We start from the raw sequence: 17570 nt of genomic DNA on the forward strand, positions 1-17570 counted from the left end.
CTAATAGTCTTGACTAAAAAAAATTCTAAGACTAGGAAAAAACTTTTACAGTAGTCTCCCCTCATTTACAGTTCACCTTCCGTGGTTTCAAATACCAACGAGCAAATGAGATCTAAAAATATTAAATAGAAAATTACAGAAATAAACAATTTGTAAGTTTTAAACTAAACACCATCTGAGTAGCATGATAAAATTCGCACTGCCCAGTTTTGTCCTGCGTAGAATATGAGTCATCCCATTGTCTAGTGCACCTTGGGCAAACTATGGCCCGCAGGCCAGATCTGGCCCAAAAAAAGACCGTACTCTTTTATGTAATGACTAGGGGCCCGGTGCACGAAATTCGTGCACTGGGTGTGGGGCGGGGGGGGAGTGTCCCTCAGCCCAGCCTGCCCCCTCTCACATACTGGAAGCCCTCAGGCATTGACCCCCATCACCCTCCAATCACAGGATCGGCCCCTTGCCCAGGCCTGACGCCTCTGGCTGAGGCGTCCGGCCCGGGCAGCGGGGACCCGCAGCTGCAGCAGCCCCGCGACCGTGGGCTTCGCTTTAGGCCCAGGCAAGGGACCCCTAGCTCCTGGGACTGCCAGCTTTGACCGTGCCCAGCTCCCATCGCTGGCTCCTGCTATCACTGGCCAGGGCGGAAAAGGCACCTGATTCTCCGATCATGGCTGGGGGGCAGGGCAAAGGCGGGCCCAGAGCCGCCTTTGCCCTGCCCCCCAGCTCTTAGCTCCCCCCTGGGTTTCTGATCACTGTCAGTGGCAGGGGGCTTCTTCCTGCTTTCCCTTTCGCCTCCCTGCATTGTGCCTACATATGCAAATTAACCGCCATCTTGTTGGCAGTTAACTGCCAATCTTAGTTGGCAGTTAATTTGCATATAGCCCTGATTAGCCAATGAAAAGGGTAGCTCGTACGCCAATTACCATTTTTCTCTTTTATTAGTGTTGATGTTTACTTTGAATTTATATTAGTTCACACAAACACTCCATCCATGCTTTTGTTCCGGCCCTCCGGTCCAGTTTAAGAACCCATTGTGGCCCTCGAGTCAAAAAGTTTGCCCACCCCTGGTCTAGTGTATCTAAATTGTGCTACCGGGCTGATAGTCACTTAGTAATCAGAGCAACTGTTGCGGTATCGCAGTGCTTGTGTTCAGGTAATCCTTATTTTACTAAATAATAGTCCCAAAAGCCTAAGAGTAGTGATGCTGGCAATTTGAATAATCCAAAGAGAAGTGGTAAAGTGCTTCCTTTCAGTGAAAAAGTATGTACATATAGGAAAAAACATAGTATATCTGGGTTTGGTACTATCCTCAGTTTCAGGCATCTACTGGGAGATTTGGAACTTCATTCTTCAGAATAAGGGTGGATTATTGTACCATACATTAGGTTTTCCATACAAAATAAATTTCTTCTTTCTCCCTAGAACTTCTTTTTTTCCTCCAAACTCAACTGGGGCCAAAGTTAAATAAGAGGATTGTTTTCAGAAATATCCTCAGTTTCTCTTACATTTGCCATATTATTTTAATTGGAATTCAGTAGTGAAGATCATACTGACTAAAGATAATAGCTCTTAAAAGTGTCAATGTAAGAGTCATTCTTTTTCAAATGTTCACTTTCCTTGTACTAATTCCTCTTTTATTAAAATATACAAAGAAGTAGAATGCAGATGTTATCAGAACACTGTTAATACCTACACCTGCCAACTTAAATTTGAAAAAAATTAGGTATCTGATAACATTGCAACTGAAAAGCATTCAAGTAATCAGTCAAAAAAAAAAAAAAAAAAAGTGAGGGAAGTAGAAAAGACCAAAACCCACACTATGACTATGAAAATGAAAGAATTAAGTGACAAGAAGATAGATTTTTGTCTTAGTTTTCTTGATACCCTAGAACAGCAGTTCTTTATTTTTTGTGTGCATTAGGATTATCTGAAAGGCTTGTTGAAACAGACCCCAAGAGTTTTTGATTCAAAATACTAGGGTACAGCCTAAGAATTTTTTTTTCCAATAAGTTCCCTGGTAATGGTGATGCTGCTAGACTGGGGACCGCCTTTTGAGAACCACTGCCCTAAGATAAAGATACTAAATATGAATCAGGAACCCCACACTCATAATCCTTCACAGCACACGGCTCCAGGGCAGCACTACTAATATTATCAACGTTGGGGAATAAGGGGCATTACTATCTCTACCCTAGAAACTTTCACTTTGTCTTCACAAAAGGATAATGAGAATTTATTTTAGAAATCAATATTTAAGACTACAACTGACTGATAAATGTCAAAGCAATCTGAAAACAATGAGAAATTTAACCTATCAAATTTAGGGTACTTAAAGATATTCTTTCCATTTATGTTTCTATGTGAATTTAAAAAGTAGTAGTTGCACATATTTTTCATTACCTAATAAGCACTCATGGATTACAAAGTTTGCATAGTCTTTTTTCACAAAATTTACAAACCTGCTGATGGCTTAACACTTATTATCTCAACTCCTTGTGGCAAATGCAACTCTTGGCTATAAACCATTTCTGAAGACAGAGTTAATTTGCTGGTACTCTGGAGATTTGCTCTGCAAGCCTGATACTTCTGTGAAAAAGGAGATACGATTTTCTCTGGAGAAGATGAATAATGTTCTTCTGGCTGCCAAACTGCTTCAGATATTTTTGTATCTATGTTTTCATCTATAAAACATAAGAAAAAAAGCAAAAACCAGAGGTGTGGGGGAGCCCTATAAACATTATAAATTGCTAAATTTCATAATCCAAAACTGCCTTATAAAAGATTTTAAAAGTAATAAACATATTAATGATTCTTTATAACAAGAAAATCAGAATATAATTTTGCATTTTTAATTAACTGAATAAACTATATTATCACTATTCAATAAGAACAGCTTTAAAAATATGCACTGAACTGTCTAATCATATGTACTTTGTTAATTTAAGCCTACTTAAAGTTAAAACAAAAAGACTCACCCAATGAGACAGGAATGGACTTTAAATGTAAATTCCACATGTGTAACAATGAGCGGTTGTCTTGAGTGAACTCTATTACAATTAGGTAGAATTTTTCAGAAAATCCATTAGGTGAGCTGCCTATGGATATTAAAGATATTTTTCATTATCAACATGGATAAGTGAGATAACTTATTAAATATGATAACTTAAAATAATTGATTTTTAAAAATATATATTTTATTGATTTCAGAGAGGAAAGGAAAGGGAAACAGAGATAGAAACATCAATGATGAGAGAGAATCACTGATCAGCTGCCTCCTACACACCCCACACTGGGGATTGAGCCCACAACCCAGGCATGTACCCTGACCGGGAATCAACCGGGAATCGAATCTCCTGGTTCACAGGTTGGTGCTCAACCATGGAGCTACGCTTGCCAGGCAAAATAACTGATTTTTTTTAATCAAAACTCTTATCTACAGCTCCAAATACAAAATGGAATTATAGAACAGAATCAACTTTACCACAAGAATTTGTATTAATTTAAAATTTTAACAAGTATGCTATACTAAAATTTCATTTTTGAACTGACAGCCTTAAAAAAAATCACATAATACAGTCATCACCAATACAATGTTCATACAGATTAGACCACATTAAGTAGGGAATTTCTGAACAGATAAGAACTATGTGATAGGTACAATAAGTCAACATATCATGATGAAAATTGTGTTGTCAAATATATTTTGAAATAAGACCATAATGAAATGACCTGTTAATGATGTTTATCTAAGGACCAATATATATGTATTCATTATCCAACATAAAATTCAGGAAAATTTTTCTTATAATTTAAGCAGCACATAAGTTGCTTAAAATAAACTAAAAAAAAAAAATGCGTCTATCTAAAATATATCATAAAATCAGTAATTCATTGTTGCCTGAAAAAAACAAACTTAAAAAATGCTAGATTTTAACCCAAGTTTTCCTTATTTTATGTCTAGAAAATTACACTATAGAAACAATATAAATCATAGAACATATAAAAATATCAGAAAACTATTTTGTCCTTTTAAATTTTCATAGAAAAAAAGTTCCAAAGGAACACCAGAAAAGAAAGATAATCATAGTATCTTAAGAGATTAAACGAAATGGTAACTTTGGTAATGTGTTCTGGGTGAGTTAGGCATTTCAATTACAAGAATTAAGAGAAAGGGAAGGAAGGATACAGGATTATAACAAAGTAAAAAATAACAGAAATAAATCTATTTCTGATAAATTTTACTAACAAGGAAGTTTTAATGAGAGGAATTGTTAACAATACTAGCATTCTTATTAATACTTTAATATAAAAAAGGAAAAGTACAGAACATTTTATTGATAATAAATAACCCTTTATCCTGTAACTGACATCTTTATTTCTCATTTTTTAGCATCCTACCATCATTATATTTAGAGGTTACAAAAGCACTGTGCTTTTACACAGTTCATGAATTCTCAGGCAAAACGATAGAAGACTAAATGAAAGCAGTGATAAGAAATCCTACATATAAAAGCATAATATGTTAAGTGTCCGACCGTTCAACCATTCATTCGACCGTTCCACTAGTTGCTATGATGTGCACTGACCACCAGGGAGCAGACACTGACTGGTAGGTTACCTTGCTGCTGGGGTCCAGCCGATCGGGACCCAGCAAGACAGGCCAGACATGCCCTGGAGCCCTCCCTCAGTTCCTACCGGCCGGCCGGCCCCTATCACACTGATCGGGACTAGGAGAGATGGCCCCTATCAGCCCAGTTCACCGGCCAGGCCGAGAGACCCCACGGGTGCACGAATTCATGCACCGGGCCTCTAGTTAGACATAAAAGTACAGAACTCAAAGAAGTACTTCTGAAAGGAAAGTGGAAAAAAGGTAGAATAAAGAAAAAAGTGCAATAGAAGTAAAAAAAAAATCTGGAACAAATAAAAATGTAGTCATCAATATTCCTTGAGGCTCATAACTAACTTTTAAAACAACAGGTATACACTGCATGGTTGCTTTATAAGAAAAGTCAATGTTGTGTTTGGTTTGGCTCTGAAAATTAAAACTGATGACTAAAAGATTTTAACTTTATTGTGCTCTGTTTTCCTTTATGCAGAATAAACAGTTAATATTGAGTGGAGGTGTTTAAATAATTTTCAAAACTATTTAAAAAAGTCTTAATTAAGACATTTGGTCTTTAAATTATAACTTGAAGTGTTAAGCTACTGCTTAAAATTATAGGTGTCTACACTATCCAAATTGTTAGGGTAGGAGCAGATCTACCAAAAAGCCCTCATGCATTAATGACAAAACACATTTACATTATGCTTTTTAGAAAACATAATTGACAAACCCTTTCAATTTGCTTATACTTCCTGATTAAAAGTAAAGATACTGACATTTATGATAAATAATACTACAACCTACACAAGAAAATTTTAACTTCAAATAGATGATGAGATATTATATCAATTTATCTTTATTACCTGCCTAACATACTCTACAGAACATTTCTCATTACATAAAAAATTGGTCTTTACCTTCATCAGATAATATTCTATCTTTTCCCATACTTTTCTTCTCAAGATTATTCAAAATGAAGTCTTCTTGAAAAACATGAAGCAGCTGGGTTTTTCGGCCTTGCTGAATGTAAATAAATAGTAATGTAAGTTGACATATATGTTATTTACCTAATGCTAAGTGGCCACAAAAAACATACTTACAAGTTTTGTAATGGGATCTAATGCGATAATGCATCCTGGCCTGGCTGTTGATTGTTGACTTACGATGTTAAACACTTCACCAACATATTTCTGTTTTGCAAAAAAATGGAAATAAGCAAAAATAGGTGTCTCCTTTATTAAACACTTAAAAATAATTAATAGCAAAAACATGAAATTTTAGGCATAATAATCAATAATAAATACATTTAAGTGTGGACAAATAAGTTCTCAAGTCGCTTTCATTATAAACATCCTAGGACTCTTACCTTACTAGGGAATTACATAGGAATGAATAGGAATTACAGCTCCATGCTTAGAAAAAACAAAAGCAATGCTTGGTAATTGTAAGGGGAAAAAGTATTTTATATCTATAAATGTGAAAGACTGACATCAATTTCTTGGAACTGTTCAAGAATCAATGCTTTTTAAGCACTAATTTTGAGGTAAGAAGAATGCAGCTAAAGAAACAAGTTGATATATTGTTTATTGAGCCACTTATGTCCTGACTGCTATACTCAAAGTCATATTGTTCAATTCAATCTTCATCATTCTTGATTTATCAACAGCATTTGATCCTGGTGATCACTTCCTCCTCCTTGAAGTAATTTTCTCCACTTGCCTTCCATTATACACCGCACTCATACCATCCCACTTTTAACAATGGATTGCCCCAGGGTTCAATCCTTCTATCACTCTAATTTCCAACTCTATTCTCTCCCTTAGTGACTTCATTCAGCTCCACAACTTTAAATTTGGATTCTAACAACTACTTATTTTATATCTTCAGACCAGCCTCTCATCTAAATTCCAGAGACTAGCCTACTGGATTTCTTAGATGTCAAACAGGCATCTCAAAATTAACATGTCCAAAGCTATTGCAGGCTTGATCCCCAGTAGGGGGCATGCAGGAGTCTCCTGATCAATGATTCTGATCATTGATGTTTCTCCCTCTTTTTTCCTCTCTGAAATCAATAATATATATATATATATATATATATATATATATGTGTGTATATATATATATATATATATATATATTAAAATCTGCTACTTATACATTCTTCACAACTCAACTTGAGGCAATTCTATTTTTACTAATGCTTAGCCACAGAGATTGGGAGTCATTCTCTTTTTCTCACACAAAAGCCATGTCCATTCCAACCCTAGCTATTTGATGTTCAAAACACATCCAGATTGGACCAATTCTTACCATATTTATAACTATCACTTGCAACCATTGAAAGGCCGTTTGACTCTCTCCTGAATTACTATAATATCTTCTTGAATAGGTCTGATTTCACTTCTGTGTCCTTTGTCTAATCTATATAGCAATCACAATGATCCTTTAAAAAATGGAGATCAGCCCTGGCCCATGTCCTTAGTGGTTAGAGTGTCGGCCAGCACACACCAAAAAGTCATGGGTTCAATACCTTGTCAAGGGCATGTACCTGGGTTGCAGGTTCAGCTCCAGCCCTGGTTAGGGCTCATTAGGGAGGCAACCAATTGATGTGTCTCTCTCACACTGATGCTTCTTTCTCTCCCCCTACCCTCCCTCCCTTCCATTCTCTCGAAAATGCAATGGAGGGTAGAGAGGAGGTGGAATATCCTCAGGTGAGAATTTAAAACAATAAAAAACCTGAGATCATATCACACTCTGGCATTTTCTTCAATGGGTTCTATGTTATTCAGAGTAAAAGCCAAACTTGCCACAATCACCGATGAGGTCTCATATGGTATGGCCAGGCTAACTTTCTGACTCATCCCTGACTACTCTCCTGCCACCTCATTTATTCTGGTCTACTCTAGTCACAGTGAAACCCTTGTCTCTCCTTTAAGTATCAAATGTGTTCTGGATTCACGATTTTGCCTTGGCTGTTACTCTTCCTGTAATACTCACTCTAAATATCCACATAGCTAGCTCTGCCATCTCCTTTAGATCTTTACCTAAATTATACCTTTTTTTGTGAGGCTTTCTCTGACCAGCACCTTACTTGGCACTCTCCACTACTTTACTAGAATGTTGCTCTCCACGGTATTTCTAAATATAGTTTTACCTTTCCCCCTTTATCCCTTCATTAGAATATAAGCTCCGATTTTTGTCTCCTTTGCTCACATCTAAATTCCAGCACTTAAAACATTTCCTACAACTATATGCCAACTAATTGGGCAATATGGACAAAATAGATAAATTCCTAGAAACACAATGGGGAAAAAGGAGACATATGTAATACTTTAAACTAAATTTAAATTAAAAGCAAAAACAAAAAAAACAACACACACACACACACACAAAACAACAAATGGGCCGACAACAGGCTCTCATTAAATATTTAAAAAAAAAATTCCTAGAAACACATAATCTTCCAGAACTGTATCAGGAAGAACCAGAGAATCTGAGTAGACAGATTACACAACTAGTGGAACTGAAGCAGTAATTTTAAAAAACTCCCAATTAACAAATGTCCTGATTAGATGGCTTCACAGATGAATTTTACCAAACATTCAAAGAAGAGCTAACACATATCCTTCTCAAACTATTCAAAAAAATTCAAGAGGAGGAAAGATTCCCAAGCTCATTTTACAAGGCCAGCATTATCCTAATTCCAAAACCAGATAAAGACACTATGAAAAAAAGAAAATTATAGGCCAATATCCCTGATGAACATAGATGCCAATGAAATATCAGCAAACCAAATCCAGTAATACATTAAAAACATCATACACCATGATCAAGTGATATTTATTCTGGGGATGCAAGGTTGCTACAATACCCTCAAATCAATAAACATGATACACCACATAAACAAAATGAAGGATAAAAACTACACTGTCATATCAATAGATACAGAAAAAGCATTTGATAAAATCCACCACCCATCTATATAAGCGACCTTTATGATGGAACGACCAGAATGACCAGTCCCTATGATGCACACTGACCACCAGGGGGCAAATGCTCAATGCAGGAGCTTCTCCCAGCCCACAGGCCCCAATCACTGACGGGGCCTGAAGGTCAACCTCCTCGTCCTTCCCCCAGGCCAGCAGGTCCCTGGGCTGGGACAGGGAAACGGGGATGGGTGGCAGCAGATGCGGCCCCTTTCCCGCGGGGGGGGGGGTGGGGGGGGGGCAAGGGCCGGCTCCCTCCTTGGGGCCGGCAGCCAACCTCCTGGGTCCCTCCCCCTATCCTCCCCGGGCTGGCAGGCCCTTATCGGCCTGCTGCCCACCCACCACGGTGGCAGTTGGCCCCTCCCCCTGGCCAGCAGATGACCGGGACCAGCCCCCCCACCCCCCATTAGGCGATCGGGACCAGCCCCAGGCTGGGACGGGGAACCAGGAGTAGGTGGCGGCAGACGTGGGTGGCGAGGGAAGAAGGATGAGGCGGGGAAGTTGATCGGCCCTGATCGCTGGCCAGGCCTAGGGACCCCATCTATACAACTCAATGTCAAAAAACAAATAATCCAATTAAAAAATAGTCAGAGGAGCCTTGGCCTGTTTGACTCAGTGGATAGAGCATCTGCCTGCAGACTGAAGGGTCCCAGGTTCAAGTCCAGTCAAGGGCATGTACCTTGGTTGCAGGCACATGCCGAGTAGGAGGTGTGTAGGAGGCAGCTGATCGATGTTTCTCTCTCATCGATGTTTCTAACTCTCTATCCCTCTCCCTTCCTCTCTGTAAAAAATTAATAAAATATATATATTTTTTAAAAGTAGGCAGAGAACCTAAACAGACACTCTCCAAAGAGGACATGCATATGAAAAGATGGTCAAGGAGGTCACTAATCATTAGAGAAATGCAAATTAAAACCACAATGAGGTATCACCTCACACCTCTCAGAATGGCTATCATCAATAGATCAACAAACAAGTGCTGGCTAGAATGAGGAGAAAGGGGAACCCTGGTGCACTGTTGGTGGGTATGCAGATTGGTGCACCACTGTGGAATGTATAGAGTTACCTCAAAAATTTAAAAATGGAACTGCCTTATGACTCAGGATTTCTACCCTGGGAATTTATCCGAAGAAATCCAAAGCACTAATTCAAAAGAATATATGCATCCTTATGTTCACTGCAGTGTTATTTTCAATAGCCAAGATTTGGAAGCAGCCCAAGTGTCCTTCAGAACGTGAGTGGATAAAAAAAGCTGTGATACATCTACACAATAGAATACTACTTTAAAGTAAAAAAGAAGGAAATTTTACCCTTTGTGACAGAATGGATAGACCTGGAGAGCATTATACTATGTAAATAAGCCAGTTGGAGAAAGACAAGTACCCTATGATTTCACTTATATGGGGGGATCTAAAGAACAAAATGAACTAGTAAGCAAAACAGAGACAAACTCTTAGATTGAGAATAGGCTGACAGCTGTCTGGGGGCTAGGGGGAGTTGTGGGTGGAGTGTAAGAGGTGTGGAGAGATTGAGCAAAACAGGAAAAGGAAAGGAGAAAGAACTCACAGACACTGACAAAAGCATGGTGACTGCCAAGGGGCAGGGAATGGGAGAAGGAGAAGGGTATAGGGGAGATAAATGGTGATAGACAGAAATTTGACCTGGAGTGGTGAATACATAATGCAGTGTACAGATGATGTGTTGTAGAATTGTGCACCTGAAACCTGTATTATTTATAAATTTAATAAAAAGGAAACATAAAACAATTCCTGAAAAATATAAGGCCCTCAATAAATGTGTTTCTACTATAATGCTATATATGTGGCTTGAAAAAACTCAATTCTGCAAAACCATGCATTAAAAATAACTTAGAAATAAAACAGGATTGGAGGAGACCACTGACACCTATGCAATTCTGTAACCAGGGCATTAACAAAAACATTAATTGGTAGTTGAGGAGACAGCTTGAATCTCCTAAATAGGAAGCTCAGTAAAGCTGAAGATTACCTCAGGGAATATTTTTTAATATATTTTTATTGATTTCAGAGAGGAAGGGAGAGGGAGAGATAGAAACATTATGATGAAAATCACGGATCGGCTGACTCCTGTATGCCCCCTACTGGTGATCAAGCCCACAACCCAGGCATGTGCCCTTGACCAGAATCAAACCTGGGACTTTTCAGTCCATAGGCCAAAACTCTATCTACTGAGCCAAACTAGCTAGGGCTCAGGGAATATTTTAAAATATCAAAACCAAAAACATGAAAATACTGGCTTGCTGGAGGTGCTGAAATATGCAGATGATGGGTTGCTACTAGTTGAGCACAGGAAGAAATGCCGCCTATCATAGGCAAAAGCTTTGCAACGGTGCTGAAAGGACTCCATCCTGTATTGCAACCAAGCTGAACGCTTTTTTCTTTGTTGGTTAAGATTAAAATCCCACTCCTGTTATTCCAGCTCACCCTGCCTAGAAAAGAACTGCATATGAACTAACATAACTTGCACATTATACTAACTAACTTCTATTAGTGCCCATTTATCTCTAGCAAAAAGTATTGCAGAAACACATATTGTAGAACATTAGACTTTACATATCCAATAAGAATAAATTACGTATCTAAAAAAATGTTTAGTTTTAAAAGCCATTTACTTACAGAAATTTCAGGATTGGAAAGTTCACAGAGAAGTTTCTTGGCATCAACAACTGCTTCATATAATCTCAGATACTGTCCATCACTTGCTACGAAGCAAGCACTAGGAGAGTTGCAGTATGCACCTACAAAGTATTTATAAACATTTAAAATTTAATCCTTAATCAATTATGTCAGAAAATCTAAATATATTAAATAAAAATCAGAATGCTTACCTAGGCAGTAACTGGGTATAAGAGTGGGCAGCCATGCCACATTGGAAAATGCAGAAACATGAAGAGAATTAATCCGGGCAAGCTCAGAAACACCTCCAGAAAAAGACAATGGCCCAACTGGATCAACCCTCCAAAGAATTAGCTCACTATAAACTGCATTGGGATCCTGAAATGCCATGTCACCGGTGCTTTTATCCTGTTGTGCCAAATCTTCAGTATTTATTGCATCATAAGGTTGTTTTTGGTTATCAACATCTGGTGTCCTTAATGCATTATGGTGTGATGTTGTCAACAATAATGGTAATACTGAATGGCAAGCTAAATCATTAAGATGAAAGCGATGACCACAATATCTAGATTTGTGTGAAATACTGATAACTGTAGAAAAAGCAGATTCCTCAGCAAAACTGACTAGCCACTGATTCAAAGAGCCATCAGCATGCTTTGAAATCATCATAACGTTAGGGGTAAAAATACTTAATTTTAAGCTATTAGTTGATTTACTATGACCAGAAGAAATAAGCATTGATGTGGAACGTGTAAGACTAGAAGGCTTTTGTTTCCCTTGCTGAAGAGCCAAGTCAACATTCTTGGTACAGGCATACATCACTATGCTTTTACAGAGAGAGTTCGCATCACCTGTGGGAAAAGCTACAGGAATTCTGGAAACAAAGGACACCTAGAATTAAGAAAGTGATCATTAGAATGCATGGAATTACATAAAGAGGTATTACAAAACTGTACCCACATTTAACAAATAGCTTTCCAGAGATCTTAATAATAGTACCTGTACTTGGCGAAACATACCAGGCTGGTATTCATCCAGCCAATCCACATGCCAAACCAGCAAAGAGCCATCCATGGGATGAATACTGAATAGCATGTCTGCATTTTTACTCCACTCAGACAGAAGTACTTCAATCTGATGATCAATGGCAGCTGATGGTAATGGTACAAAACTTGAGTTTGGTACCATTTTATCACTACTCAATTCCTTTTTTTCATGATTTATTTTCAGATCATCAACACCATCATCCATTTCTATAAGCAAAAGAATTCATGAACCAAGTAAATACAATCAAGTTATTACTATAAATTAAAAGATATCTTTTTAAAATATATTTCTTTATTGATTTCAGAGAGCAACGGAGAGGGAGAGAGAGAGAGAAACATCAATGATGAGAGAGAATCATTGATTGGCTGCCTCCTGCACGCCCCCTACTGAGGATCGAGCCCGCAACCCGGGCATGTGCCCTTGGCCGGAATCGAACCTGGTACCCTTCAGTCCGCAGGCTGAAGCTCTAAACACTGAGCCAAACCAACTAGGGCTAAAAGATATCTTTAAAAAAGCATTCAAGATGAAAGACATAATAGTTTTCATAAACAAGAAATGGGCTCCCCTTTAAAATCACTGGATTACTGGTAGAAGGGCTATAATTGCACTGGAAAATAGGTAAACTGGTTTCTAAACCCAAATATACCACAATTAACTACTCAGAAGTGAGACACACCAATTCTCTGGATCTTAGTTTTGCTCATGGTAAAATGAGGGAGTTGGATCTGGGGCTATAATTCTGGGCTTAATTTTTAAAATATAGTATTAGAATGGAATTTGCACGATTTCATAATACCATATTTATCAAAACCTGAGTCTGCTATACTAGCTATCCTCTAGGTCAGCAGACGCCAACCTTTTGGACCTCATGGACCACCAGTGGTTCGTGGACCATCAGTTGGCGACCGCTGCTCCAAAGGTTTCCTTAAGTCAGCGGCCGCCAACCTTTTAGACCTCACGGACCATCAGTGGTCCGCGGACCACCGATTGGTGACCACTGCTCTAGGAGCAAGCACTTATAACTGGCATGACATTTTAAAGAAACTATTTTAAAGGAATACAGTTATAGTACCCAATTTCCAGATTTTCTTCAACATACAGGTAATTAAAAATAAACTGATACAGCCCTAGCCAGTTTGGCTCAGTGGATGGAGTGACGGCCTGAGGACTGAAGGGTTCCAGGTTCGATTCCGGTCAAAGGCTCCATCCCCAGTGGGGAGGCGTGCAGGAGGCAGCCGATCAATGATTCTCTCTCATTATTGATGTTTCTATCTCTCTCTCCCTCTCCCTTCCTCTCTGAAATCAATAAAAATATAAATAAATAAATAAATAAATAAATAAATAAATAAATAAATAAATAAATAAAAATAAACTGGTACACCAACTTAATCCAGGTAAATATGTATATTCTGACCTCTATTTCAAACACCTTGGACCCTATTTCTGCTTAAGAGACTCTCAAAAATGTTAGATTATTGGTTTTTAAAAATTGGTCAAGACATATAAATCATTAAGAAAAAGAAAAGTAATTCAATAGAAAATCAGGAAAAGGGCATGAAGAGCTAAAATAATTCTGTTCAATTTGCTTCAAGAAAATGCCAAGTAAAACAAGATACTATTTTCCCCATATTGACTGGCAAAAGTAATATAATGAAAAGATCCAGTGATGGCAAGGATGTGAAAAAAAGATATACGGACATACTTAGAGGGAGCATAAACTGGTAAAACATTTCTGGAGGTCAATTTGGCAGAAGATGCTATGCTGTACACCTGAAACTAATCACCCCCCCAAAAAAATTTTTTTAAAGTTAAATTAAAAAAAATTGACAGACATTATTGAAATTTAAAATGTTTACACTCAGCAATTCCACATATAGTAATGTATGTTACAGAAAAATTCACACAAAGATGGAAAGATGTGTCACTGTACCATTACCAGTATAGTGAAAAACTACTCAAATCAATTTAAATGTCCATCAACAGAGGAAATGCTAAAGTTTTCTCTTAACATGGCATACTCAGAAAACATTTTTAAAAAGTGAGATAGAAAAGTTCCCATACTGAATTTGAAAAGCAGGTTGCAAAACACTAATTTTGTTTAAAAATGAACTTCCGTAGTACTTTTTAAAAAACTGCCTATGCAAATATGTAGGAAGATAGAAAAGAATAAAGGTAGAAGGACACTCACTAAACAATATGTAAACTTTATACCTATCTAACCCATTTTATTTTTTTCCCTAATGAGCATGTACAATATTATAATTAAAACAAAACTTTTTAAAAACAAAAACATTTATGAACCACAAACTGTAGCAGATAGCTAGCTGGTCACCACAAATTCAGTTTCCTAGTCCTTAACATAGGATGGCTGGCTATGCAGTCAGGGACTACGTGGACCCCGTGACTAGTGCTTTCCACTGAAATGAGAAAGTGATATGTGCCAATTCTGAGTCAAAGTTGAGAAACAGCTTTACCTTCTTCTCTTCCTCTCTACCCACCTGACTAGGCTAAATGCAAAAGAGTTTAAGGCCTTAGTGCAGTGATGGCAAACCTATGACACGCGTGTCAGAGGTGACACAGGAACTCATTTTTTTGGTTGATTTTTCTTTGTTAAATGGCATTTAAATATATAAAATAAATATCAAAAATATGTCTTTGTTTTACTATGGCTGCAAATATCAAAAAATTTCTATGTGACAGAGTTAAGTTAGGGTTTTTCAAAATGCTGACATGCTGAGCTCAAAAGGTTCACCAACATTGCCATAGTGTAATGCTTCCCAAACTTTTATATACAAATCACCTGGGGATTTCATTAAAACTATGGATTCTTGTTTAGTAGCTCTAGTAGAATCTGAGATTGTGCATTTCTAACAAGCTCCTGGGTAATGTCCATGCTGCTAGTCCACAGATAGTCCCGGGATTAAGTTGCAAGGCCCTAAGGGTTGACTGATGCCTAAGTATGGAAAATCTTGAGTCCCTATATCACCATGTGGAAGAAAGCTACATGGAAAAGGAATATCTACACTAAATTATTAAATGAGCTAGTCCAAATTTATATTATGTCATTGCAATTCTAAAGTTTATTTCTGGAGAAGAAAATGGTGGAGGTATAGACGGACGTGTCCCGTCCCTTGTCCAGGAGCAGATAAGGGTGAGCAGCTGAAATAGTAACATACAGCCCTAATAAGCAGAAGATATTCAGCTGGGAGACAGTTTGCAGCCAGAAAAGACAGAGAACTCCCGGAGAAAGGGAACGGTTGGAGATTGCGGCTGAAATCTCTCCCAGAACGCCGACTCAGCCGCGGAGAACGTGCCATCTTGAGTGGCTGTTATTGGAAGCGTATAAGCCAAAGGCCCAGCATCCACAGCATCCAGAGATTGGCTACTAACCCAGGAACAACGGAACCCAAGCAGCGCAACTACGTGAACTTAGAGGAACCCTGCTTCTACCCACGGAAAGCAGATCCAAGCAACAGCAGCCTCCTGATCACCACACCCTCTGTCTGAGGAACAACAGCTGTGTGTGAAGCCTCTCCCCACCAGCCAGAAAAGCCACCACAGCTGTGAACAGTACTCACCAGAGGAGCTGCTGCCAACTGAGGAGCAGCTGCTGCCACAACGGCCCAAGGAGCAACCGCAGCCCAAGGAGCCACTGCCACCCAGGGGGCAGCCACTGAACGACTCAACATCTAGATATGTTGGTGAGATCAAACATGGGTAGACAAAGAAATCTCCAAAGGAAAGGAAAGGAGGATTGGCCAGAAAAGCAGCTAAGTGATACAGAGGCATATAACATGACAGAAAAAGAATTCAGATTAAGGGTCCTAGAGTGCATAAACTGGATGGAGGAAAAAATCAACAACTTATGCAAGAAGCAAGAAGAAACAGATGAAAAAAATCAACAACTTATGTAAGAATCAAAAAGAAATGGATGAAAAAATAACTTAGGTAAGAACCAAGAAGAAATGAAGAGCGATATAGCTGCAATAAAAAACACCACTGAAAGTTTCAACAGTAGATTAGGAGAAGCAGAGGACCGAATTAGTGAATTAGAAGACAAGAAAGCAAAACACACCCAAACTGAACTACAATTAGAGAAAAAAATTAAAAGACAGGAAGAGAGCCTAAGGGAGCTATGGGACAACATGAAATGAAACAACATACGAATAATAGGGGTGCCAGAACAAAAGAAAGAGGAAAAAGGATTAGAAAACCTATTTGAAGAAATAATATCAGAAAACGTCCCTGAGGTGGGGAAGAAAAAAGTCACACAAGCCCAGAGAGTCCCAAACAAGGTGAACCCGAAAAGACCCACACCAAGACACATCATAATCACCATGGCAAATGTTCAGGACAAAGAGAGAATCTTACAAGCTACAAGAGAGAGACGGAAAGTTACATACAAGGGATCTCCCATTAGATTATCAAATGATTTCTCAACAGAAACACATCAGGCCAGAAAAGAATGGACGGAAATTTTCAAAGTGATGCAAAGCAAAGGACTGAATCCAAGAATACTCTATCCAGCAAGGCTATCATTCAAAATTGAGGGGGAAATAAGAAGCTTCACAGACAAAAAAAGGCTAAGGGAGTTTACCACCACCAGGCCAGCATTGCAAGAAATGTTAAAGGGACTGGTATAAAAAGAAGAAGAAAAAGAAAATAGCTAAGAAAGAAAGCAGGCACAAAAAACAGAAATGGCTACAAACAACTACCTTTTAATAATAACTTTAAACGTAAATGGACAAAATGCTCTAACCAAAAGACATCAAGTGGCTGAATGGATAAAAAAACATGACCCATATATTTGCTGTCTACAAGAGGCCCACCTCAGAAGAAGGGACTCACACAGACTGAAAGTGAAGGGATGGAAAAATATCTTTCAGGCAAATGGAAATGAAAAAAAAGCTGGGGTAGCAATACTTATATTGGATAAAATAGACCTCAAAGTGAAGGACATAACAAGAGAAAAGGAAGGCCACTTCATAATACTAAAGGGATCAATACAACAAGAAGATATAACCCTGATAAACATATATGCACCCAATGCAGGAGCACCCAAATACATAAAAAAATTCCTGGAAGATATCAAAAGAGAGATCGACAACAATACAATCATAGTAGGGGACTTTAATACACCATTGACATCACTGGATAAATCCTCTAGACAAAAAATCAGCAAAGAAACAGCAATCCTAAATGACTCACTAGATCAGATGGACTTAACTGACATCTTCAGAACATTTCATCCCAAAGCCACGGAATATACATTCTTCTCAAGTG

The 17570-nt window shown here is 38.2% G+C and overlaps 1 protein-coding gene across 6 annotated transcripts in view; it reads right to left on the reverse strand.

The window, feature by feature from the left end:
* Positions 1 to 17570, reverse strand: part of DMXL1 (Dmx like 1) — a 166759-nt gene that overhangs the window by 91933 nt on the left and 57256 nt on the right. For all 6 annotated transcript variants that reach the window (XM_059693800.1, XM_059693803.1, XM_059693802.1 and 3 more), the window contains 7 exons: positions 12240 to 12493; positions 11453 to 12131; positions 11241 to 11362; positions 5701 to 5790; positions 5518 to 5620; positions 2973 to 3092; positions 2457 to 2678 (listed from right to left, as the gene is read on the reverse strand). In XM_059693800.1, the coding sequence (XP_059549783.1) occupies positions 2457 to 2678; positions 2973 to 3092; positions 5518 to 5620; positions 5701 to 5790; positions 11241 to 11362; positions 11453 to 12131; positions 12240 to 12493 (1590 nt within the window). The remainder of the gene's footprint in view (positions 1 to 2456; positions 2679 to 2972; positions 3093 to 5517; positions 5621 to 5700; positions 5791 to 11240; positions 11363 to 11452; positions 12132 to 12239; positions 12494 to 17570) is intronic.

This window comes from Myotis daubentonii, chromosome 4 (genome assembly GCF_963259705.1).
Source record: "Myotis daubentonii chromosome 4, mMyoDau2.1, whole genome shotgun sequence".
NCBI classification, from domain to species: Eukaryota; Metazoa; Chordata; class Mammalia; order Chiroptera; family Vespertilionidae; genus Myotis; species Myotis daubentonii.